General features: G+C 35.1%; 1 protein-coding gene across 4 annotated transcripts; it reads right to left on the bottom strand.

The window, feature by feature from the left end:
* Nucleotides 1-1029: 1029 nt before the first annotated feature.
* Nucleotides 1030-27457, bottom strand: LOC121407163 (D-aspartate oxidase-like). 4 transcript variants are annotated; one of them, XM_041598111.1, is made up of 11 exons: nt 27371-27457; nt 21126-21323; nt 20438-20549; nt 19398-19480; nt 18568-18633; nt 17642-17696; nt 17267-17368; nt 15571-15653; nt 3590-3707; nt 2431-2532; nt 1030-1820 (listed from the first exon to the last, which is right to left on the bottom strand). In XM_041598111.1, the coding sequence occupies exons 2-11, from the start codon at nt 21317-21319 to the stop codon at nt 1704-1706; spliced, it is 1032 nt and encodes a 343-aa protein (XP_041454045.1). In that variant the 5' UTR covers nt 21320-21323; nt 27371-27457; the 3' UTR covers nt 1030-1703. The 4 variants fall into 4 exon arrangements, with proteins under 4 accessions (XP_041454045.1, XP_041454043.1, XP_041454044.1 ...); XM_041598109.1 differs by having other exon boundaries at nt 27382-27449; XM_041598110.1 differs by lacking the exon at nt 15571-15653 and adding an exon at nt 9191-9264 and having other exon boundaries at nt 27382-27449.

Genomic DNA, 27457 nt, shown 5'->3' with positions numbered 1-27457 from the left:
CGTTTGACACCAATGATCACCAGATACATGTACAACCCCCCACCCCCAAAAATCTATCCTCATAATAATATCAAATATGTGGTCTCCCTTTTATTTTATTTTTTTTAATTATTGAATAGGAAAAACCATGTGGTAATTTCATGGTGCCAATTCTAAATACATGTATGAAGAATTTTCAAGCACAATGCTGAAAATTTCATAAAATCAGATGTAAAGTAAGGAAGTCATGAAATTAATTTTTTTTTATTTTAACAAAAAGTAGTTACCTGCACATCACAGTGATATGTAAATGAGAGAGTCAATAATGCCACTCACTCAATCAGCATTTCACTATTTCATTCATTATTTCATTGCACAAATTTTACAATATTTATATTTTTGTCCATCTTTAGAAGATGGACATTCAATCTGCCTGAAACATTGTTGAACGACATAATTGTGTAGCAGCAACTCCCATCTTTTAATGTCTTTTGGTCTGACACACTGTGGCTTGAACTCCCGACCTCCTGGTTGCGAGACAGGCACTCTACTGCCTGAGCCAACACACAAGTTATGTATCATATTCTAATATTAAGTAATATATCATATTCTAAAATTAAGTTATAAATTGTATATCACATATATTATATTCTAAAATTAAGGTATATACCATATATCACATATATCATATTCTGAAATTCTAAAAAAGGCAATGAGAAAAAGTACAGAAAAAAATCCAGAGGAAGTGAAATCTACTTCAATATTTTGATTAACATACATTTACACACACAGAATAAAATTATAATTTGTATAAATGACATATAGGTCCCAAAAAATTCTTTTTTTTTTGCACACACTTTTCTCATTTTATTAAATGAAAAAAAAATTACAGAGTAAAAGTATCCTGAAAAATTCTGCTCTATGTCATTTGTTACATCTTGCTTGTTTGCCTTCTTGTTTCACATCTCATGGGACGAGAAGCCGCATGGTATATGGAACAAGGACGTAAATAAATGATTTTATCTGTGTAGGTTACCTTTTTAATATCTATTGATTGTGTTCAGATTGTTTGTGGTAAATATTCTAAAGACAATTGCCCTGCCAAAGTAGTCTACCTCTAATTTCTCCCCTGGTTTATGGAAGGGGGTCTTAATAAAGCTACCAACTTAATTTGTTATGAAAAAAAAAGTTGTATCCAAAATGTCTAAGTAAGATCTTTCCATATTATTGTTCAAAATCAAGACACTAGAACTCATAACTGCAATTTGTTATTAAATCTAGAAAAGGAATTATTCACTTCAAAGCGAAGCAGTAAATGCCCTATATTTAAAATGCGCATTGCCGTTGAGAATGATGCGCAATTAGAGGTGGGCAGTGCGGTGCTCGATTACGCTTATGTACACACCATGGAATACAGCCTCATACTCAGAGATTTGAATCAGCACTGATCATTACAATATAAAACATTAAACCACCAACAGCCAAACATCAAACAGGTACAGGTTTCTATCATCCGTTTGATTGATTGACCAAGATAGTGTAGTAAATATGGGATTGTTTCTCAGGCAAATTGACCAATCAAATTGTAGAATTCTTGAATACTAGGCCCTGCTATTTAATGAAATATGTCAATTTGCAATTTCAAGGAAAGAACTGGGGGAGGGAGATGCTTGACACTCCCAATGTCTTCTTGTTCATGTATAATTTCTGAAGTGCAGTGGAGATTAAAGTTTAGATACAGTTCTTGGAATAAGTTGTTCTTGTACAAGCCTAGCAGCATCCAATGCACAGCCCCAATGCAGGGTAATTCCACATCCACCGTGACCATAATTATGGACAATCTGGAAGGATAAACAAAAGCGGTAGGAGAGTAAATAAAGTATTCAAAGATACAATGGCAAACAAGATGGATTCTTGAATGCACACAGTAGAATGTTATGCCTCCATCGTTGCCAGACCAAGAGAATTATATATATATACCTAACTTCTATAATGTAAAACAACAAATGAAGAAAAAATATACATCCCCAAATGTACTCAGATCACCCTCACACAAATATGCATACATGAAATAAGATCAAAGATGATCACTGAAAATATTGTTTTATTACTGCAAAAAGGGATATTTTCACATATGACCTTTGACCACTGACCTTGGTCATGAGTGATCTCATGTTTAAGTATGGATAGTGAATAAAATAGTAAGCCTGAAAAATCAAATTGTCAGCACATTTTTCTTCTTTCAATAAGCAAAAAAAAAATAAACTAAACAAGCGGCATTTCATTACTAATCCTACATTTCATTACAGAAAAATTAATGAGGAATGCAGGAAAGTCTCTATGAAAAAAACATAGCTTCAACCTAGCAGGATTAATTCCTGCTAATAATAAGACATGACAAAGAATTAAAAAAAGGTTTCCTTAATGGTATTGCCTTTGATGAACTAGTACCTTAATCTTATTTGAGCCATAGGTCAATGTTTCTGCTTCTACCCTCACTCCTTTAGAACGCTGTGGTCTCAGTCCAACCCAGTGTTTCTTGATCTTTGCACCCTGAAAAACAAAAGAAACAATTTCAATGTTTAATCTACATTTTGAGTAAAAGATGAATAAGAAAAAAATCCTCTTGCACTTTGTAATAAAAAAATTAGAAATGTGTACACTATTGTGCAAAATACATCTAGCAGCACCAACATATACAAGATCATATGCTCTAATGACAATTGCTCCACCACCGATTTTTCTGAAGATATAAGGTGAGAGTTGTGGTAGCGTATTGGTTCAGAATAATGCATGATTGAGTTAATTGGTTAATGTTTGACTTAACATCTTAGTAGGAGCAATCGTCGCAGTAGCAAATGTCATGGAACCATTCTTACATGTACCTGCCATGATGACATTCCCTATCCAAGATAGAGCCTCATAAATATCCTAAAATCCCAAGCTAGGTACATGTACATGAACAAGGACCCTAATCAAGCTAGCCCCCTAATACAAGTGTCAAGTTTTTTTCATCGTTCATCGAAGGTCTGAAATTATTACTGTGCCGAGCAAGTGAAAAAAGTACACCTCTAATATTGATGATTAAATGAAAGTTCTTGTGATGAACAAATAACTATTGTATATATGATCGCATGGTTCCATGACATTTGCTCTAGCAACAATTGCTCCACTATAAATTCCCCATACTAGTGCCGTAACTTCAACCCTGGATTAAACAAATCCCTACGCTAGGCCTATATAACCCCAACCCTTCATCTTAGATGAAATAAAGCCAGGGTGGTGTTTCACAAAGATTTAAGCATGACTTAAGTCGCTCTTAAATGCCGACGCGTACATGATACGCAACGCGCGATCTTATTGATAGATACGCATTAGTGCGCGTCCTCACGACACGATCTGACCAATGCGGTCAAGCCTTTCATACCGTACGCAACTCAGTATTTAAGTGTGACTTTAAGTCATACTTAAATCTTTGTGAAACACCCCCCTGGAGCAATTGTCAAAGGATCAAATGTCATGTCACCCTATTGTATACATTCATGTCTTGATTTCTTCAATTTCCCCCGATATATCCTTAAAAGTTAAAAAGGATGAAAATAGGAAATACCTTAAGACTTGGAATAACATTGCAGGCCCTCTCCCAGATTTGTTGAGCATCTTTTGGGTCTACCTCCGTGTCCCATCTCCCAAGCTGAGCAGTGCCCCCTACAGTGACATCATCTTGACTGTCAACAAAATTAAAAGGTTTCATGATTAATTTTCAAGATATTTCTTCTTTCAATATGCGTGAGGACACAACCGTTCTTCAGGAAAGCTATCTTTGCACATTTTGAGCGCGCTACTCCACACGACAGGTATAAAATGCCTATGCTGCGGTTTCGAATTTCGCACGAAACGTCTCACCTCACTGAGAGTATTTACATAGCAACAAAGATTGCTTTAAGTGAAGTGATTTTAAAAACAACTTTGCGTGATCAAGTGGGAACGCTTGAAAAGCGATCTTCCAAACTGGTTTCCTGAATCGGTTTCCAGTAAACTAGTTTTAGAAAGTGAAATGAGATCGACCTCTTACAGCACCAGACCTTCCCGAGAACATTTATATGAACCTGTCCCCAATCCATTAGGATCATTAGAAAATGCAGAGATGCCAAGTTAAAAAAACAGCTATGGGTGAGAGTTTATGTAACTAGGCATGAGATTACATTCATTGTGTACAGTATAATGTGTATAAGGATAAGCTGTGTGATTCATGCATGAGAAAGAGATTTGAGGGGATGAGCAAGAGTCCCTAATGCAGGAGTCTGAGGCTTGGCATGTCTGACACATGATGCATGTATTGCAGGCGCAAGATTTGGGGTCAAGAGTTGAATAGTTTGACAGCATGGAAAGCAAAGTGGGTGTGGCACCTAGTTTCGCCAATAAGGAGCCTAGTGATGTGCACTGGGTAAAACTGCCTCCCAACTGGCACATGGTGGCAAGAAACGGCACAAGAGAAAAAATATTCAATTTTTGGTGCTGTTATGCTGTTACGCACCACCATGCACCAGTTGGGAGGCAGTTTGAGCCACCGCACACCACTAGACACCTTACTAGCGAGACTAGGCACCACAGCAGCTTTGCATTGGCGCAAACTGGTGCCAGCCTAGTGGACTCCTAGCAAGAATTGGGATGGTTTCACTAAAAAATTGTTATCTAAGACCCCTTCCCCCCCCCCTCAATCAATGAGGATAACAAAGTGCAAACAAGATAAAAACAAAGAAATCAAAGAAAATTAAACCACTTAAAAATGTCAGGACATTGACAGCAATGTCACTAAAAACTGACTTAACTTTGACCCAACCGAAAATGACGTCATGCAGACCCTCAATAAGAATAAAATCTTTTGATAATTATTGGCTAAGATAGTATGAATGGAATGTGATCCTATAAAAGTCAAAATAATTGGAATGCTGTTTGGTAACTAAATTGTTGTTACATAATACATGTACCTTCATATCCCTACCCCTTGACTAGCACAACAAATTTAACTAGAACTATCACTGAAGGCGACAGTTTCCAACACATAGCTGGAAAAAATATGTCTTGCCTACATGTAGTATTACCCAAATACCAATGTGTGAGCTAAATATCATGAGAAGTGGTTAAAAACAGATGAAGTAGTTCAAATCACATATAAAAATGTTAAATGTTACCACGGCAACACAATTTCCAATGTATAGAAAATATGTCCTGTACATCTTTATCTCAAGACCAATGTGTGAGCTAAATTTCATGAGAATTGGTTGAAAACTGATATTTTTTAAACCTAATTTGGGGCATATAATATGTTGTTACCATGGCAACTTGATTGGAACTAGAATGGAAATTGCTTTAAAGTAGCCTATATCGTGATGATAAGATTACATGTACCAGATGCTCTTAATATGAAATTAATGAACATATTGTCCTACGAGTCAAATCAATTGGAAGAACTGACTGGGTGTCCTGCATCATTCCATATTCAAGAAAATAAATCAGAGCTTTGCCTGGAATTGCAGTGTTAATACCTTTTTTGAGAGAAGGTTTTTCAATATTTTCAATGATTTATTTACAAGAAAAATTATTCCATCCTTTGAGGCAGCATGTGTTCTGTATATTACATACTAAGAAACTCACATCAATACATGGAGGTTTAAATAATAGAAAATCAAGAAAAGAAATAGTGTTCAACATTCCAGACTGTAACCTGTCAGAATAATTCATTACAAGAGTACCACATATGATCAAAATATAAAATTATTTTATCGTTTTAATGAAAAATGTGTCCCAACTTGATGAACAGACCCATATCACAGATGAGGTGCAGTTTTGGTGTCATGAAAGTACAACAGAAATGCAATGAATTAGGTCTGTCAAAAACATGAAATAATTTGTAGAGTACATGTTTATACAAGTGGAATACAGTGCAAGGGAAATAGGTTTATTCTAATGGGGGAGCTGTACCACACACATATTGCCTTTCCTCTTAACAATACAACCAAATATTTATAGCTAAAAAAAAAATGAAGGGCATAAAATAAAACAAGGCATTGTCACCATTTGGCGTCAATGCAATGAATTTCACCAAAAATAATAACAATGAAATTAATAACAAAATATTTTCTACAAATATGTTTGAAATTGTAGAATTTTGATAGAGATTTTCAAGGTCAGGTGACAAACTTTGTTGAAATGATTTTCTACACAAATGAGAATCTGCTATAGTCTCTCATATTTTTAAAATGATGATTTATTTGTACAGATTTAAAAAACATGAACTATTTTTTGTTAAAATTAATGATTTTATCTTAGCTAAAATAAAATCTAATGAGAAAGAATGTTTCATAGCACCCTCATCTTATTCAACTAATAAAAATCCTTTCCACTAGTACAAAGGAAATTGCGGCAATTATGCAATACATGCTAGTGAGTCTTGATAGATGTTCGATGTCATTTTAAAGACAATATTACTCAAGAGAAGTCTTATGAAGTAATTCCTCATTCTACAGGAATAATGTTAAGCTATTATACCCTCAATAATTACATAATTTTCCTTTTTTTCATTTACGGTAAGAATTTGGAGCTGAGTCACCTAGAAAATACAAAATATTGCTGAAATTGATGTCACAAGGATGAAATAGCCCCACCCTATTTAAAGATATTCAAAGTAACACGCATGCAAGCATATCATCTGCTTTGTGCACAATAAGCGATGGATATGTCTACGCGGACACTGCTCTGTCTATAATCGTCTTTAGATACACAAGACTAAAAACTATCTCAGATAAAACTTCATACTTTATCTGGGAGATTTCATTTTTAAAGATGACATACTTTAAAACCATAAAATGGCCTAAAAAATTAAGAAATACTGCCCAAGGACTGTATACTCATGAGAAGAAATGTGGTTGAGCAAGAACCACCTAGAGATTTTTATGACCGGTTTAAATATATTGAAGAAAGCATAGTTTTGGAAAAAGCAAGCATACGGATATGTTTAATTACTGATAAAAATAGAGAGTTTCTCTCAAACAAAACAAAAAAAAAACTTACCGTATGAGTGTATGAGTATGTGACTCACCAGTAGATTCTCTTGTTATTATATGTGAGCGACACATGTTCTCATGGTAAGACAACTACAGCATGAAAATGAAAACAATGGAGTTGCTTCGAGAACATCAAATGCATAGTATAGACAATATTTTCATGTACACATGACAGGATTTACCAATGGAGCATTTCTGAATAATAAAATGGCTTTGCATGAGCATGATCATATCATTCCGTTGTCTTGAAAATTTTTCAGATTTTGTCAGTGTCCGGTCAAGAGAACAATCCCGGCATTTTTATTTCTTTAATTTACGGGGGGCTTCAGTTCACAACCTACTGAATAAATCAGCAACAGTTCTCAAATGGCAGTGAATGGGAATTTTCCGGGGCTCCTTTTTTCCAGGGCCCTTTTCAGTATTTCTGAGGCGACCCCCCCCCCCCCAGCCCTATCGTGTATTTTTCCCTTGGAGCAATCACTGAAATGGGATATTGGTGTAAATAATGCAGTATGTTTGATGGGTTTACTGACAAATTGGTCTAATATCACTTGGTCTAATCTTCAGATGAACTAACAACATTCAGACTAAACCCACTTAGTTCAATTCGCATTTGGTCTGATTACCACTTGGTCTAATAGCCAATTAGTATAATGACCACTTGGTCTAATAGCAAATTGGTCTAATGACCACTTGGTCTCATAGCTATTTGATCTAATGCCCAGTTGGGCTATTTATCACTTGGTCTAATTGCCATTTCATCTATTTCATTGTCACTTGGTCTGATTGCATTTGGTCTAATACTAGTTTGTCTCATTGTCGGTTAGTCTAATACTAGTTTTAATCCTCACTTGGTCTATTATTCAATTAGTCTACAATATTGCAGTTGGTCTATTGTGCAGTTGGGCTTATTTCCACTTTGACTAATTTCCACTCGGTCTAATTACCACTTCTTAATTTCCAGATAGTCTAACATTCATTTTATCTACATGCCACTTGGTCTAATTTCCATTCGGGATTAGAAACGAGAGGGGAAAGAAAAGAAAGGAGAAATGAGAGAAAGAAATGAAATGGGAAATGGAGAGAAAGAAAAAAGGGAAATGGAGAAAGAGAAAAAATGAAGGAAAGAACAAAAAGAGAAAAAAACGAAAGAGAGAAGGGAGAGGAAAATGAAGGGGAAAAGAAAAGAGAGGGGAGAGAAAAGGGGGAAAAAAGAGAAGAAACTAGAAAATAGAAATTTGACGTGTCCAAAGGATGTCCCCACATTACACAATCAGATATTCATTCAATATGATTGAACTTAATATCATGCACAAACCAAAATGCATATATACATGAACAAATTTAGGCCTTTGAACCAACTCGCATAGAGCTGTGACCTTTGTCCTGGGGACTCTGAATTTAAACTTAGCCTGTATTTTGGTGTAATCTACTGTACCTACACACCCAAATTGTTTTAAATCTGTTGAATTATTCATTAGTTATCATGAAGAAACCAACTTGCAAATGAGCTGTGACCTGCAGACACCAAATTTTAACTTAGCCAGTATTTTGGTGTAATCTACCTACAACACACCCAAATTTTTAAAATCTGTGGAATATTTCATAAATTATCATGCGGAAACCAACTCGCATATTTAATGAGCTGTGAAATTAGACTGAATTAGACTGAATGGAAATTAGACCAACTGTAAGTTAGACCAAACAGTCAGACCATATGACAATTAGAGAAAATGAAAATTAGACCAAGTGGAAATTAGCCAAACTGGAAATTAGACCAAGTGGCATTAGACCAACTGGAAATAAGACTAAATGGTTTTAGCCTAACTACTCATTAGACAATTTGGATATTAACCCAAGAGGGAATTAGACAAATTGGATATTAGACCAAGTGAGAATTAGCCCAACTGGTCATTAGACCAAATGGGAATTAGACGAATTGGATATTACACCAAGTGGGAAGTAGACCAATTGTCTATTAGACAAACTGGTTGTAGACGGTTTAGGCTAGTCGAAGTTGGATGAACAGATAAGTAGACCAAGTGGTATTGACCGTCTAATAATTCACAGTTTGCTGATGTAAAATGTAGATGGTTACTGGAGTAAAAAAAAAAAGAAAAATGCAATTGGGACTTTTGGTTTACCGTGCAAACAAGTAGGATTCAGAACCGTCTTCAAATTCATACACGTAGAGTTCTTTGAGAAAGGGAGCCTGTATCTATAGGCGCAAATAAGGAGGAAATTTTACGGTCAAACTGTAAAAGAAACTCAAATATGAGCAAGTTTCACATAGAATAAACTGTAACTTGTTAGATTAACAATATGAGCAGTATATCTCTGTATAATTTCCATTTGTTCACCCCGAAAAGTGCTTTAGACCATAATTGATTAGATATGTAGGACCTCAATTTTGCAACAATATTTTATCATGTAAAAATATGAGGGGCCTAATTCTCTCAAAATACACTTCTTAAAAGTGATATTCATAATTGTTAAGCAGATGATAATATCTTTGATTATCTGAAGATGAGAAAAAAATATTTTTCTATGAAATATAATACTACAAATCAATTTCATACATTCAAATCAATTTCATAAATTCAATGATATATATGTTTAACTGTGAATGCTTAACTTCAAGCCATATTTTTAGTTTATGCTAGTTCCTAGTACTTCCTACTGTTATCTGCAAATATATATAAGTATATATTGTACATGACGAGATAATAAAAAAAAACTGCCACTCCACTCAAACTAATATCATCAGTATTGTGTAAAATATTTCAAATTTCAAGGAGAAGACAGATCATTTTTACCGTACAATGGAAAAGGAAAAATTTTTAATTTAAAAAATCCTTAAAACAGTACAAGATGGTGCAATCAGATTCAAATTGTGCTTACTTTGTTCAATGAATTTGTGGAAAATACAATTTGAATTAAAGGAAACCAAAATCCAAGAAGAGAAGTAATCTTATTGGAAATAGTAAAATGAGAGGAACAATTAAAAAAAAGTTTCATCATAATCGGTTATGAAATAAGCAAGTTATGGGAATTTGAAAACTCGTGTTCTACTTTATATGGGCATTCTCAAATTGGCAAACGTGCTTCAAAATGGCTGATTTTGTGGACAACTCTCCATTTGTTTTTCACACAAATTTCCAGATTTTCCTCATTATCTTTCAAATTGCATCTTGCCTCCTTCTGAGCACAACATATGTCATGGGAAAATATAATCCACACCATATATGTCAAGGTCAGGAGGAGATAATGTGAAATATGTAAAATAAAGGGGAAAATCTGAAAATACATGTATGTGTACAAAACAAATGGAGAGTTGTCCACAAAATCAGCCATTTTGAAGCACATTTGCCAATTTGAGGATCCATAGTAAGTACAACATGATTTTTTAATCGTCCATTACTTGCTTATTTCATAACAGATTTTGATGAAATTTTTTTTTAATTGTTCCTCTCATTTTACTCTTCCAATAAGATTGCTTCTCTTCTTGGTTTTTGGTTTTGTTATCCTATCAGTTCATCTTATGATGACACTATCTGTATTTGCAATGTCAGCTGATTAAGAAATTATGGGAAACTCTTTGTTGTTTGAAAGATGAAAGTTTTTCAAAATTAAATGTAGAAAATTAATTTTGGTATTACACTCAAATAAATTATAAATGTACAGGTACATTTATAATTTATTTGAGTGTAATACCAAAATTAATTATACAGCATTAAATACAATCCCTTGCTCATCATACATACACTGGAAGACAGACACTTCACCTTCACATAATAATAAAGATAATGAATTTCGGAGCCAGAGTAAAAAGTGGTATAAATAATAATAAATCAAATCAATCTGTCACACTGTCCATAAAAAAGCTCCACTCTCTAGATAACTTGAGAAATATCTTCTTGGATTTCAACTAAAGAAAAGAAAAAAAAAAGCCAACTCATTGATAGAAGACAGAACATGATTCCAGAGCTCTTAATTGTTCAAAATGAAAATCTGACTTAAATGTGGCCCCTGGGAATTAAAAAAATATATACCCATTCACTACAATATCAATGCCTAACCATTGTAGCAGATTCAAACAGTAGGTTGTGAAAAGTAGCACCAGAAAGAAAACGATTTGTTATCCAAACACCACAAGAATCCACATGTTTATCAATATTGTCCCACCATGATAGAAAGATGCATATTACGGAACAATGTATAAAATTATACAGACTTATTTGGGAAAAGGAATTTGGCAGTATATTGCGATCTACATTGTACAAGGCGGAACAATGCCAAGTAAATATTCTGGTGACAAACCAACATCCTGATCTCGCAATAGCATGGGAAATTCAATTCCATTCAATTCATTTCCATTCTATTTCTTTAGATGATACATAGAAACATTTCCTCAAATGAAAATCATTTGAAATGAACATCTACACCAATCAAGGAAAGACAGATACAAAACACTTCATTGCAGACCAAAGCAAAAATAAATTTGACGTTAATGTCTGAAGCAATGAAAGAGGACAGGAAAAAATCCACAAAGCTAATGAACTACAACTACTCCATTTAAATTGTTTCAATCAATATTTCCTTCATAATAATTAACAATAGGAAAGAACAGGTGTCAGATGGCCTATATGACTGTACACTAAATATTTTAATGTAATTAATAATACATTTATAACAAAAATATTGACCCCCCCCCCCCCACCCAACCCACTTTCCAGCTTTGGGAAATCTTATAGTATTTTTTTGAAATTTTTGAAAGGCACATACAGACATGGAATAGGCCTACATATTAATATTTAGAATGTGACTACATGTATTGATATTAACTTGCTCATGCAGTTTGGAGTAGTTTACATGATGTTGCATTTATTTTCACATTTGAGCATGCAAACAAGCAAGCACTTAATGAGTTTCCTCAATACAATTTATCTAATAATAGGATACATTGGTTTTGGTGACAAGACGATACTTGTATCTGCAAATGAGCTCAGCAAACAAATTATAAAAGCTAACATAACTAAACTTTTTGAAATAAATTCCTTGAACTTAGGTTTCAAGCATGGTATACTTTAATAGGGCATTATAAACAAAGATGTAAATTTATAAATAGGCAATTTAGGGTGTTTTTAATTTTTAAAACAGACAGACTAGCAATCTATTCATTTGATTAAATTATTTTATGAGTAAAAGAACAATTTAGATATAAAAACAGGAATGGGAAATATAACAAAGAATAGGGAGGGGGGCTAAATTGATGCAAAAATCTTGATATGCCTGGAAAGTTCTTTGGGTTATCAAGGCTTCAAATTCTTATGGCGTACTGAAGGCCAAGGCATTGATAGGCCTTTATAAGGTGTCATAAGGCCCGAGGGGGAGGGCACTTAAAGTATAAATGTATGATACATATGTACCGTGATCAAGACCCCCATTTTTAATCTAAATTTCTGTTACAGAGCATCACTGATTTAGAAAGAAATTCCTATTTTCCCCATTCCAAAGACCTACAATTTTGTTTTTTTCTCATTCCAATGCCCACTCATACTCAGCGCAGCACAGTGGCAAACTATCCATTTACTGTGTTCAATGGACAGCCAAAGCTCCGGACAGCGATTTGGAGACTGCTGATTGGTTCATCATGCAGAAATGTCATGACCAGTTTCATGCAACGCTCTGAAATACAGAATTTGTGCCCTTCTAGAGCATTGCATTTTAGCAATCGTTGATCCAAGAGCAGTTCCAGAGATCTGCATTTTAAGACCAAAGTTTAGTTCCAGAGTCCCCTATTTGTAGACTTATAGTGAATATAATACAATTTTATATGTTGTTCTGGTGTGGGGTGGTGTGGTCTACTGGTTAGAGCATTGGACTCATAATCACAAGGTTGTGATTGTCTCTACTTTGATAAAAAGACCCAAGAGTAATATCGGTCGTCTATAAGGTCAGTCACTATGCCTGATTAACTTAGACGTAAAATGTTTCGTAGATGTAATTCTTTTATTTACCAGCTTGGCATTTACCAGCAAAAAGCTGTCCTGCGGAGTTCCTGCGGGAGTTACATAATCGATTATATGAAGACATGCACTGATTCTTTTATTTTCCTCTTTTTGATTCAGTGACTCATATTTTGGGGATTCTTCATTTATTTGGATCTTGTATCAAGTTATAAACTACACGACATAACATTCTTCACTATATTCATTGCCTGGACCCTGTAGCATAAAGAATAGTGATTGACCATGGGAGCGATTTCTACGAATTGATTGAATTATTGTGTATGATGAATTGCAAAAAATCAGCACTAGAATCAATATCAAAGCTTTATGTTGCAGGGACACTGGTGTATTGTTTCATGTATAAATAACATTTCCTTTGACATCCAACACTAACATTTCTCAGCGGAAATCATTCTATGAGCATGTCATACTTGGGGATATACATAATCCTGTTAAAAGAGGAAATACCTGTATCATATAAATTCCTAACATTACATTCAAGAGCTATATTATAAACCATTTTCACTCATCAGTCATAAAAACATCATCTTTTGATGTGAACAATGTGTAGAAGACTATGTTTTGTACATGCTTTCAAAGGCCTTGAGACCATGACTTTGTGTTGTGTTAGAAGCATTGTGATTCCATTGGTTCTACCAAAAGAAATGGGTAATTTTTCCGGTTTTCAGATTATATATTTTAATTTCTTCACTTCTATAACAAAGGGATGTCATATCTTTTCTGCAAGCTTGAATTAATGAAATCTTAAGCTTTTGAATACTTCTTACCATATTTTAATTTCTGCTTATTTGGCGCAGCTTTCCAATTCTATCTGCACTCAAATTATGTGTAACCTAGCAATTTGGGCCCAATAGGAGCAAAACAATGATATCATTAAAAAAAATCTTGTGAAGAGTTGTAGGTTTCCATCAATTTGAACACTAGAAATTTTAAACATTGAATTCAGAATCTGAAAAGCAGAAAAATTAGCATCGATTTCTGTGTACAAACCAATGGAATCACAGCACTTTCTAACACAACTTGACATCATGGTCTCGAGGCCAGTGAAAGCATGTACAAGAAAGTCTATTTTCGAAGACCGATAATTGGACTTATTCTTTAGTGAAATACTCAGCTGGAAAGATGTGAAAACAGATAAAGCTTGTATTTTTGTGTTAAGTAGTTTATAAGTATTTGATTGGTATATGACTTGTCAATTTCACTTTTAGGTTTGATCTCATGAGTAAAGATATAAATTTTCAGGACATAGTCTGAAAAGGTGCTGGGGAAAAGGAAAAATGTCACGATACATCACAACAAGAGCTTTTCGTGTTGCGAAAATAATGCACGAAACGTCGGGGGGGGAGGGGGCTCCAATCCCCTCCCTGGCCTACATCTAATTAGGACTATAATGAGACTAAATCAAATGTCTTGCCCATTTTGCACTTAATCCATTTATATTTAGTACCAAAGTACAAAAACCCAAATGCTCATATTATGAACTCTGGTTCATCTTACACCATGGTCTAAAGTTGTGGTTGAACTACGGGAGGCCAAGTTTTACATCAATACAAACATGAATCTGGAATAAGATGATCAATTTAACATCACATTTGGCATACAAACATCCCAAGTTTCATGAAGTGATATAGTTTTTTTCCACCATTAATCCATTATGACTGGATCCCATACAGGAAGTTGACAGTCATACCCTCCTATAATTTTAGACTTTAGTCCAGACTTCGACCATGATTTAAGTTAAACCAGAGTATGGGCCAGAAAGTTACATGTGATACTACTTCCACCACTCTCGAATTACCCTCATTATTTGGCATGATAAATGTTGCAAATTTCTGTGCATATGAGCTTGAACCAACTATACATTCAGCTTTAAAATAACATCCACTTCATGACAATGCCTCTCTGTTCAATCAAAATATTGTATGTGGTGGTGATTTTTTTTACCTGATTGCTAAGAAAGCATTGCTTGTAACAAGCAACCAGAGGACTGATGGCTTAAGATCGTCTATGAGGGACCTGGTGATTAATGCCTTACCACATTTACATATAAAATTTGCAAAAAGATAAACAAAAACACCTTTTTGTGGGGGTGGATTGAAACGTATACATGTAACTAGCAATAAAATGAATGAACAGTGAATAAAAACATTTATAAATGATGAAAAAAAAGCTTGAAAGTCTACAATGCATAAAAACAAAAAGGAGCTTCAAACCCTGTCACATATTGCCATCTTATAAACCACCTACATCTATATACTGTAGCTCTTAATCATTTCAGCTGTTTTCAGACTTACTGACATATAATCTAGACATTGACAGATTATGCTAGCCATTTCTTCACAGCCTTTTAAAATGTTCTGAGGTATTTTTAGATGGCAAAATGTGACAGGGCATAGAGAGTATTTGCACAGGTAGGCCTACTATATAAATTAGTACTTTGTGAAAATGCAAGAAAAAACTTTTTCACATATTGACAGCTTGAATAGGCTCACCGAGCATAGATATGAAGCTTATCTGCCCCTGTACCTGGATCTCCACGGTAACGAGTATTACCCATGATCCACGGCGCATGAACCTGAGGTCAATCACAGTCAAAATAAAATGATTGAACAAACTGAACAACAAGAGGAAATAATAATAATAAATGAGATTTGTATAACGCATTTTCCATCTTGATAAGATGCTAAAGGCGCTTTGACGCTTCTTGTGAAGCTCATATACTGTATGATATAAGGTCCCAATGTGCTGTTTTCAAAGGAATTGGATATTATTACCCCAGCTTTTATATAGCCCTTCAGCCTACATGTATGCTGCACAAAAGCATTTCAAGGAATAAATTCCTGCCAGGTACTCATTAACCTCACCTGGGTTGAGTGCAGCACAATGTGGATCAATTTTTGTAACAAAGGAAATTATGCCATTGCAAAGATTCGAATCCACGACCCTCTGTTTCAAAGAAAGACTAATGCATCACTGAGCCACAAAATTTCCAGATACAGCCATCTTATAAGGTTACTTGAGGTCATTGTAATGGTTAACACTCAAATACTGTGCTTCCTCGCCAAAACAATTTCATGCAATTCTCTAAAGCCTGACTAACAACTTTGCATTATTAATCCTGCATTCAGTCGTGTATTGCCTGAATGCAGATAAATACAGTCAACCCAACAAAACGCAATGGAACGAGCCAATTAATACAAGTTCAATATGAAGACTAACATACAGGCCTTGAATTCTGGCTCATTGTTTTCTGCAAACATCCGCAACTTAACACAACCAAAATCCATATGGACGGAAAGACGATTTGGAAAGATAATGCCTTCAATGGGGCGGATTGGGGGGGGCATAAAAATCATGACTAACATTTACAGACAGAAATAGCAACATTGCAATGCCTTGATAAAAATATGTTGTGCCAGTTGACTTTTCAAAACAATAAAATTTATTTTTATCATCCGAATTCAATCTTGAAGGTGATACAATTACCACTTGTATCCTGGTGCATTAATTAGCATCCAACTTTGAACATTCCCTCTTCAATCTTTAAAGATTTAATATCTCCCCTGGAAGAGTCATCAATAAATCTTGCTAAAGACTTAGGCTCTTGAAAAAAAACCAGTAGAGCTACAATTCCAAAGGTATAAGGTTATTGACTGTGACCTAGAGACCTGGGCTGGGCTAGCATTTCTTTTAAATAACATCAGCTTCTCAAAACTTCTGAAACAGTAAAAGTTAAAGTTCCATCCACTCAAAGAATGTGGCCAATTGATTATTATGGCAAGGAATAAGTATGAAATGAGTAACAAAAATGTTAGAGCTATCCAAGATCGAATTATTCAAAAAGATATGAAATTACTCATAATGCAAACAGCAAATGAATTGACTGTGCAAACATGAGCAGGATCTCAAGGTAGTTTCTTTGTGAAATTAATAAACCATTCATAAAATGTGTCAAGTCACTGAAAGTATTAAACTTATATGACAGACACATGAATATAACCATTCTTACTTAGAATTATTTAACAAAAAGAAATTAACAGAAAAACTTATTTACATAGTCATTAAAAGAAAAAAATACTTTATCCAACTATACAGAAAACATTATATTTTAGGCTAGCATAATTTTGACCAGAAGTTGTTTGATATAATTTTATTTCAAGCTGAAATTAAGAAGGTGCAGTGACATACCCTCATGACCTGTCCTCTGACTGGCTCTACTGAATCATCATTAGCAAGAAATCTGGCTCCAATACCAGTACAGTTGACTATTACATCATATTGATCACCCAGCTGTAAAGGGACAAAAACAACACTAATTATACTTGTTGCTTACATGTAGCAATTAAAATACTTTATTAGAAGTTTATGATAATTGTTAAATACCTTTATATGCAAGAGAAAACACGATCAAAGAAAGCGTGCGTTCAAACCGGAAATGTAGTGCCACAGGAGGCCAGATTTGGACAGCTATATGCAATGGGGAGAATTACTCTGGCTACGACAGAGCATTGGTTACACGATCTGCATATCAAATTCCTGTCAGGTGCCCTTTATATTACTCACCTCTGCAAAATTATTAACCCTCCTCTGAATCAGTTTTCCTCCATTTTTCAGAAATCTAGGTGAAGAAATTAAAAGATATTATTGATTCAATATCTTCCTTAAATGAAAATCGGCTAATCCAAGCTGTTCTGTGGTATCCCATGGGACATTCACAGCACAGAAAATATATTCACAGATGTCAAGAAAAAATACTAATTTTTGTCTTATATTGTAGGGCCAAAAAATTAAAGTAAACGTTGAATTGCTTATTTATGACCTTCTCCAGACTTATTGATTAAAGGTAAATGCTAGTTTTGGTAACGATATCAAAATGAGTTCGTACAGAATCCAATGAAATGACCACTAAAGTGTCTGTTTGTATAAATAAAACGCATGTGCCAAAGGATTCTGGAAGAAATTGTGTAATTGCTGATAAATCAGCAAATAAGCACGGGATTCGGGTAGGGCGTCGGGCCCGACGCCCTAAGCAATAATTATACATTGTCCCACGTGCGCTTATCTGTGTTGGGGATTTTCGGTGTGAACATTTTTCAGCGTAGATTTCAAGATTTCACAAAGTCCAGTTAATGTAACTGTACCAGATCTAGATCCTCGATGATATACTGGCAATTGAGCCTTGTTTTACAGACTTTCTCATGAAATCAGTGTTAACTGCAACTACTGGAATTTCTCTTTAAAAACATGTAATGTAGCAATATTTTGTGAAAACAGTTACATGCCTGCTGACATTAATTCTCATACGGTGGGCTGATGATGTCACATCACCCAGATCTGTTAAATCATATTACTTCCAGCCTGGAGTATCCCTTTAAAAAGCCACAGGCATTCTGTCCTTAAATGATACTTAAACATGCTTTCTTATTAAAGCAGCTAATTTCCTTCAAGTAAATGTAAAATTGTAGAAAATGATGGATAGGCCTACTTACTTTTCAGTTAGGAAAGGGATATATCTCTCACTCTCACAAATCAAAGAAGTGAAGAACCATCCATGCCTGATTTGAAATAAAAAATAAACAAAACAAAATACACATTAATAATAAGAGCCTGAGAATACAAAGCACTGCTATTATTACCCCGGCTTTAGCTCGAGCTACCATCACCGGCGCTCAGTGCATGCAAGGAATTAATCCTGCCAGGTACCCATTCACCTCTACTGGGTCGAGTGCAGCACAGTGCGGATAAATTTCTTGCTGAAGGAAAACATGCCATGGTTAGGATTAGAACCCACGGCCCTCTGTTTGAAAGGCGAGAGTCAGAACCACTAGACCACGATGTGCCCGCCATTACACATTGTAAATTAATTGTGCAAGATCATCAAATTACAATTCAATTTTCCATCATAACAAACAATGTTGGAAAAGCTCAATTCTATTTTTTTAAGTACATGTATGTCTGTGTAAAAAAAAATGTTGAAAAGTGACAGGCAGTATGGACGATTACCAGTCCCCAACAAAAAAATGCAACAAAAAGAGAAAACTGTAAATAGAGAGGGGGAAAACAGAAGAGGAAAGTAAAAAGAGAACAAGGAAGAAAGTATTAAACATAATGTGCATGTCTTATGTTTTTCTCAAACTGAAGCATCATATCTCCTTCAAAAAAGGGGAATACCCTCTTTACTGCAAGTTCCTTATTATAGAGATTTGTGGTCATATAATTGAAGTACACAAACTTATAAAAAGCACTCATATAACTAACAAATCAAAGCTAAAATTATGTTCGTTAGTTTTCTGTTTATTTGCTAATCATTTTAACTTACTTAAACGATGGAAATAAATCATTGAGTTCATATTGAGTTGCATGCCTGAATCCAAGTACCTCATCTTTCCATTCAGGGTCAGGCTGCAAGAGAAAAAAAATGGAAAAAAAAAATCTTTTTCAAATATGGTAGAGGTCTTGGACATGGAAAGGGATGAAAGTTTAGATAAAATTGAAGAGTAAACTACACATAATTTCTAATCAATTCATCAATATACTTAAGGAAACATTTCACTTGGCCTATTTATCAAAAATCTTTATGCAATAGTTTGAACACAGCCTCAACCTGTGTTTGCACATACAATGAAATTGTGTTTGTGTATCATTTGCAAATCATTTGATATTCTATGACATGTACACAGATCCTTGTCATTTGATTGGTTGTTTGATATTTATCATTCAGCCCATTTTACAAAGACGTCATCCCCCTCTCCAGAACCAACAGCATTAGTACAATGTACATGTAAGAAACACTTTCATTTGCAGCATGTTGTATATGTGAAAATAAACAGACCACGCACTCTCAGGTACATGCACTTTTACATCCAATTTCCTAAATGTCAAATGATAGGGATCTATTCTTAGGTTTCATATATATAATGGGTTTTTTTTCCATTCATGTAATGGACAGAATACTCCTTGAGGTGAAAGATTAAATATTCTGTCTATTGCATTCATAACTACCATCTCACAAGTTATCATATACCAAGGGTAAATACAATTGATGTAGAAATAAAGAAATAAGAATAAATTTGAACAAAAACTAACATATTTGTAACAGACCAACGGGAAAATTGATTACTACATGTAGGTCTCCACCAAACTTTGTTAGGACAAGACTACGTGAAAAAAAGGAAATGAGGGGGAAAAGAAAAGCCAGTATAAAATGGAAGACCTATGTTCTGTAACTCTATCTTACCCCGGTTCCTTAACTGGGAAGAAAATATGACATCCCAGCCCCCCCCCCACTTTTGGCTCAGCCAACCCACTTTGAAAACCATTCCAGAGCCCCTGTAAGTAGCTACGTAGTCATGGTCATACCTCAAATTTCTTAAAGACATTGTAGCCTGATGTAAAATGTACCCCAGCCTTTCCAGCATCAGCAGATTTGATGATCTTGGTAAGGTGCATCCATGTTGATTTAAACCATCTCCTGTATAACAATATCATTTGTTTGGATCATGCTACAGCAGTTTCAGTTCAAGTTTGTTAAAGTATTTTTTTACTCTTAAAAGAATTACAACATAAAATTCATGACATAAATTTTGTCAAAAAACAATCAATAAAAATAAACGATAACATATAATAATTCCCGACCACCAACTTTTACATTTTGTATAGTCCCCAGGGAAATTAACAATTAATCCAGAGTCTCATTGTCATTTTTCATGTCTGCAAATTTTTAATGCCCAGGTACATACTTCCAAGAATTGATACTTGAATGTCAGGCCAAAATTACCTAGATGTGATAAAGCCAAAATAATTCATAAAGGCTTTGCTTTCACTACATGAAATCAATTACTTTAGGATGTTTGTAGGAACTAGTCCATTGAAAGTTAAAGTTTAAAACTCACTCGGACCCAAGTGGTTCTTCAGTCATCATGAGGAAATGTTTTCATATATTACCAATGTAAAAGACAAACTGAATATATTTTTAGATTTGATGTATCCAAGACAAATTTACAATACATAAAAAGGGTAGGACCTCTCATAGATTCTAAAGACTCACTGTATGTCTTCTTTTGGTGTCCCAGGAGCAAGATAAGGCTGAATGAAACCTGCTGCACCATCAGATGTTGTGTTTGGTGAAAACTCTGCAGCAATTATTGACACTTCGGCATTGGGACATAACAACTGTACATTATATGCCGTGGACACCCCAATAATACCAGCACCAATAACGCCTACTCTCACATTCTTCATAGTGCTATGTGATAGAAGGAGAGACATTAATATTTCAACAACAAAAGAAATGCAATTATGCAAAAGATGAAGCAATAAAAAAAAATATTGAACATGGAATCGATAAATCCAATGTGATAACTATGGTAATAATAGCAAGTGGAGATTTGATACAAATTCTTTTTTCTTTACTCAAAATTTGATCAAACGTGTTTGCTTCCACCCTTTGGGCAGGAAGTAGCTTATCTGATATGCGTCGGGCTAGTGGGCAAACTACTGACAGGCGAGGGCGCAGCCCGCACGACCAGTAACTTGCCCACTATAGCCCGGCGCATATCAGATAGGCTAGGCAGGAAGAGGAATTATTTCAAATTCATAAAATCTCCTTTTCTGCGCATCATAATATTTTAAAAACAAGTCTCATAATCACAGCAAGTCAACTGAATTCGAGCTGATAGTTTTATTGCGTACACCAGAGGTTGAGGTCAACAAATGTAGATTAAAGCTTGTGTATAGTTTTGGTAAATCCACCAAAATGCACCTATCACTATTCCAATTCATTGCTAGCTAATATGAATGGATATGCCCTATAACAGTTATGATGTGGAGGATATGAAATGAAAATGTGTTTTACAGGATAAATTTTGCGATTTTACATGGAAATTTAACTTGATCGGGTCACCCGATCAAATTAAAATATCTGTGTGTTTTTGTCTTTCAATTAAATCCTATTCCAAATCATGGAATGGGCTGAAACTTTCAAGATATGTTCTTTGTAACTTTTGGATATCTAATCACTAAATTTATAAGATAAGTGCTTGAATGCCCATTTTTTAATTTAAAACAAGCATTGCCGAGAGAGGGCGCTATATATCCAAGATTTGAATATTTGAAATTTTCTCAGAGAAGTGCAGTTGGAAAAATATCTAACGGTCTCTACGCTTCAGTAAGACTGTCATATTAGATGATATTCTATTATCAATCACATTTATTTTGACCCTTTACCAAAGCTATACACAGGCTTTAACATCATTTCCCCCCAATGCCTTTTTTGACACCTGATGAATTTTTCTACATGAAAAGAGATGTTGAAAACCTCTTTTAATTGCAGTCATGATAAAAGCGTATATCAAATACAATTTTTTGAGACATACATGTATGTCCAAGATATGTGATGCATGTATGTACATATTCAACCTATAATACAATGTTCAAGTGTTTTCTATACATTACACGCAAGAAAGCTCTGTATGTGGTTTGGTTTATTCTTTATCAAACTTATCTTTTCTTTTCTTTTTGTATTGTTTATGTCATTACTTAAGTTATCATTCTAATTCTATTTCCCACACGTAAGGCTATTTCATTTTTTTATGTATGTGTTGATTTTTCTTAACTATTTTTTTGAAAATTATAAATGAGAGCCATATTCACATGTTATATATTGTTAAAGAAATGTCTATTTTGAAAGGACTTATCTGTTTATTTTATGTTGGGTGCCTGATTTTAAGACTTATTTTGTCTTCTTTGGCTCCCCCACAGTAATGTACATTTCTTTGTATTACTTTTGATCAACTCGGTTTACTTTCCTTTTTCAATTACGTTTGTTTCCTTGTCTATACATATTTAAGAGAGTCAAAAGGGGCCTAAGCTTTCGATCCTAGCAGAATCTTCTTTGGAGGCAAAATGACCTATACATATTTGTAATGTTTTTCACATTATTGTGGAAATAAATTATTTGATTTGATTTTGATTTCTATAAACACATTTCATTTCTTTTTCCTTTAAAGGACAAGTCCACCAGAAAGTTATGACATTTGCTCAATTTCACAAAACAGTTATACGCACATCCTGGTCAGTATGCAAATGAGGCAACTTATGACATCATCCACTCACCATTTCTTTTGTTTATCATTATATGAAATATGATGTAGCTTCTATTAGCAATGTTACAAAATGCCGTTTTGAAGAACAATTCATAGATAATATTTAGTTTGTAGGCCTGGGACTTTCGGGTTTTTTTCTTTTCGGGTACCCGTGGTAATTTTCGGGCGGGTACCCGGGTACCTGAAAATCATGTCGCTCGAAATATGACTGGTGGAAAAACCCCATAGGTGACGTCATCATCAAGCCAATGCGATGCGCTGCAAGCCAATTTATGAATGAAAATATAGTAAGCATGCGCATTGCAAGCCTCAGCCCCACGCAGTGTTCCGTCAAAACGAGTCTGCAATACTCTGTCACCTCGTACCAAAATTGACCTAGAAATCCACTTTTCTATATTTTATATGAATTATAAAAGGTATTCTCAGAGGATCTGTTTTCCCACCGATACCGCACTGGTAAGCAAATTTTTATTACTTCTTGCTTTTCCGTCAAAATCTTACGAAGTAGCGTCGATATTACATCGTGTTCGTGAGTTTGTAGAATCTATCGCTACGTGAACAAAGTCAATCGATTTCCGGGTTTCGGAGCGTCAAATGCGCCAGCCAATCACGATCGTGTTACCATTTTCGGTTTATGATGAACTGAAAATGGTATCAAGAACGTGATTGGCTGGCGCCTCATATGCTACGAAACCCGGAAATCAATTGACTTTGTTCACGTAGCGATAGATTCTACAAACTAACAAACACGATGCAACATCGACGCTACTTCGTAAGATTTTGACGGAAAAGCAAGAAGTAATAAAATTTCCTTACTTGCGTGGTATCGGTGAGAAAACATATCCTCTGAGAATACCTTTCATAATTCATATGAAATAAAGGAAAGTGGAATTCTAGGTCGATTTTGGTACGAGGTGACAGAGTATTGCAAACTTGTTTTGACGGAATACTGCGTGGGGCTGAGGCTTGCAATGCGCATGCTTACTATATTTTCATTCATAAATTGGCTTGCGTCGCAGTGGCTGGATGACGTCACTGCGCTGCAAAAGAAACATGGCGACGATTGAACGATCTCAGTCACATCATCAACACTTGAAAAACTAGTATATTTAAGGATATTTCGAGGGTAATTGGTGAGATTCTAAATGAGACTTGTGTACTTTTGTGATGAGTTTACAATCATGTCTTACACTACGCAATACAAATCAAATGTACGTTATACTGGTGAGCAATTTTCGGGTATCGGGTATTGATTTTTCTACCCGGGTACCCGACGCTTCCGGGCGGGACCCGGGTACCCGGGTTTTAGTCCCAGCCCTATTAGTTTGTAAATAATAATTATTCTAATAAAAATTATTACAATCAATATTAAAAAAAAAAAAACGTTTTTACACATTTGCTAACTTAAAATGAACAAATGTTCTATGTATATAGAATCAGCCCTCCACTCTCACATAAGCACACTCACTCTCATGCCCCCTCACAGGTGCACACACACACCAGGGTTACCAGACATCCCATATTTCCTGGGATCGTCCCGTATTTTGCTCCTTTGTCCCGGCCTCCCGACAAACCCTTTCCAGGATGCCTATTTGTTCCATATTTCAGAATATTCAGCAAAACATACATAAAGTGATGAATTTTCATCCAATTACATGTACCAAGAGAAGACGAAACAGAGACAACAATAAAATTGAAAAATGTAAACTTTTGCGAGGTTCTGCAGTGATTTTCTTGCTAACCCAATACATTGCAAATGAAACGGCCTCCTGCCAGTGTGTGGCAAGCTACATGTACTAGCTTCACTTGTAGGATTGTAGCAGATTCTCAATGGTGCAAACAATCTCACATGATTAACAGTTTTTCCACCAAAATAATCACAAAATCGGCAAGAAATTTTTATGATTGTATTATGGATTCTCAGATTACTGATTTGGAGATCGTAATCCAAGGAACAAGTTATTGAGTTTTCATAACTAGATCTAGTTGTTTCCACTTTCATTTTGAGTCTTTGTTGTGATCGATGCGAACTTGAAATGGGATCGGAGAGATGCCTGCATGTATGAGGCCGTGATGTTTCATCTAATTTCAAGTTTGACAATGCTTCACTTTGATATTTTATTCATTTCTAAAACAATTCAATTTTTTAAAATTTCAAAAGTATATTAAAAAAATGAATATCAATATCATTATGATTTTTGTTAGATGATTGGATTTTTTGTTTGCTTGAAGTTTAAACTCTTTTTCTTTTTCTTTCTTTTCTATCCTTCTTTTTCATCCTTCTATCCTTCCTGCTTGCCCTTTTTGTTCCATCTATCTTTATTTCCTATCTTCTTTCCCGATCCTTTCTCACTGTTCATTTTTCTTACTTTCCTTCTTTTTTTAAATTTATTTTTATTTCCTTCATTCTATCTTTCCTAAATCTTTTCTTTGCTTCCTTCTCCCTTCCTCTGTTTCTTTTGGTTCTTTCTCTCCTTCCATTATTTTCTTCTTTTTTTCATACTCTCCTCCCTTCCTTCTTTCCTCCCTCTCTTTAATCCCTTTCTTTCATTTTTTCCTTCTAATTTATGCCCTTTTCTTTCTTTTTTTCCCTCCCTCCCTTCCTTCTTTCCTTCCTGTTTTCTTCTTTGTTTCTTTCAAAGAAATGAAGGAAACATTTTTGTTTCTTTCCTCCTCCTTTTTTATTTTTTTTCCCTTTCTCTCCTTTGTTTTTTCTTTCACATATTTATTCATCTTTCCTTACTTTCTTATTCTTTCTTTCTACATGTATATTCATTTCAAAGAATGATGGAAACCTATTTTCTCTCCTTTATTCTTTCTTTCATCCTTTTGTTCTTTCTTTATAATTTTTTCTTCTTTTCTTCATTTTCCCCTTAATATTCTTTCTTTCTTCTCAATTCATCTCTTTCTTTCGTCGCTTCTTTCTCTCCTTCATTCTTTTGTTCACCGTCCCTTCCAATTCTTTTCATTTTTTTCACAAGTCTAATTCTGTGTCACCTTCTGTAGGTGGTTTCAGACCGTCTCGAAGTTCGCCAGTTCCAGGTATTCTCTGATCGGGAAATTTACCCCGATCAGAAAATACCAGGTATTTTGGTAATGTGAAAGCAAACTACGCGTAATCTCCCTGAAAGAAAATACCCGCTAAATAGTAAGTACTTGGCGAAATTACGAGAACTTTCACGGGGATTTTTCCAAGGTCGCAGGTATTTTGGCGATGTGAAAGCAAATTACGGGAACTTTTAGCCCAGCGTGTCGTTGGTCGTCGTTGGGCGCCGGAGCTGTGGGTGGCTGCTGGGCTAGTGATTTTGAATCTCGCGCCTTGCCTGCTTATCAGACCATACTGCGCATGCTCGTAACTTCAGGAACTTATCCCGAAGGGTATGTTTCAGGGCGGTGTGAATGCAGGAATAATTAACGGGTATTTTTCAGCCTAAAAAAGTTCTCGTAATTTAATGGGGATTCTTGTGATCGAGGCGGTTTGAAACCACCTTGTGTTGATCTTTCTGGCTTGGTAGATCTTATTCTTATCCACTCGTGCAGCATGCTTTGTCGATTGTCCCGTGTGTCATTTTGTGAAATCTGGTCACCCTGACACACACACACACCCTTCCAGAGCTAGGTTCAAATCATCCACCTTCATCACTACTCCTGCATTCTCTTTAATACTTAACTACATAAATGCTGCATGTACACAAAACAAAATGACTACAGATCTACTTGACTCTCTAATGCTAATTATATAAATTATCATTCAACAACAACTAAACTGAGCCGAGGCAGAGCTGAAAATGAATTTAAAATCAATTTTAACAAGACACATCAACATATGAAATTGTCGACATAACATACGGTCCTAGTGTAAGCAAAGAGTAAGATCCTTTCTTTTCAACTTTTCATGTTGTTGTTGTTCATGCATTTGGTTCGACTCCGCCTTGAGCTCGGGCTCCTGCTTGACTTGTCTTGCGGGGGCGGCAGTAGCGGCGCGGGAGGCGCGCTGGCGGGAGAGCTCGGCGTTGGCAATGTCAGACTACCGGCGCGGCGTAGCGCGTAGAAAAAGGTAGATCTCGATCGACCTAAATTGGTACCTATTTTTCGTATGACTGAGGTAAATTAGAATATTGAAAATATTGTTTGAGTAACTCCTAAAATTTGATTTTTCTTCTATAAAACCTGCAGGTATGAAACTCACCTGGAATTTACCTAATTTCGATGATTTTTCGACGGAGGAGCGAGTACATTAAACGTTCCTAAAATCTGGTCAGCTGATTGGTATTTA

This window comes from Lytechinus variegatus, chromosome 2, assembly GCF_018143015.1.
Source record: "Lytechinus variegatus isolate NC3 chromosome 2, Lvar_3.0, whole genome shotgun sequence".
Classification (NCBI taxonomy): domain Eukaryota; kingdom Metazoa; phylum Echinodermata; class Echinoidea; order Temnopleuroida; family Toxopneustidae; genus Lytechinus; species Lytechinus variegatus.
The sequence above is the reverse complement of the archived record's forward strand: the minus strand, read 5'-3'. Positions and strand labels throughout refer to the sequence as shown.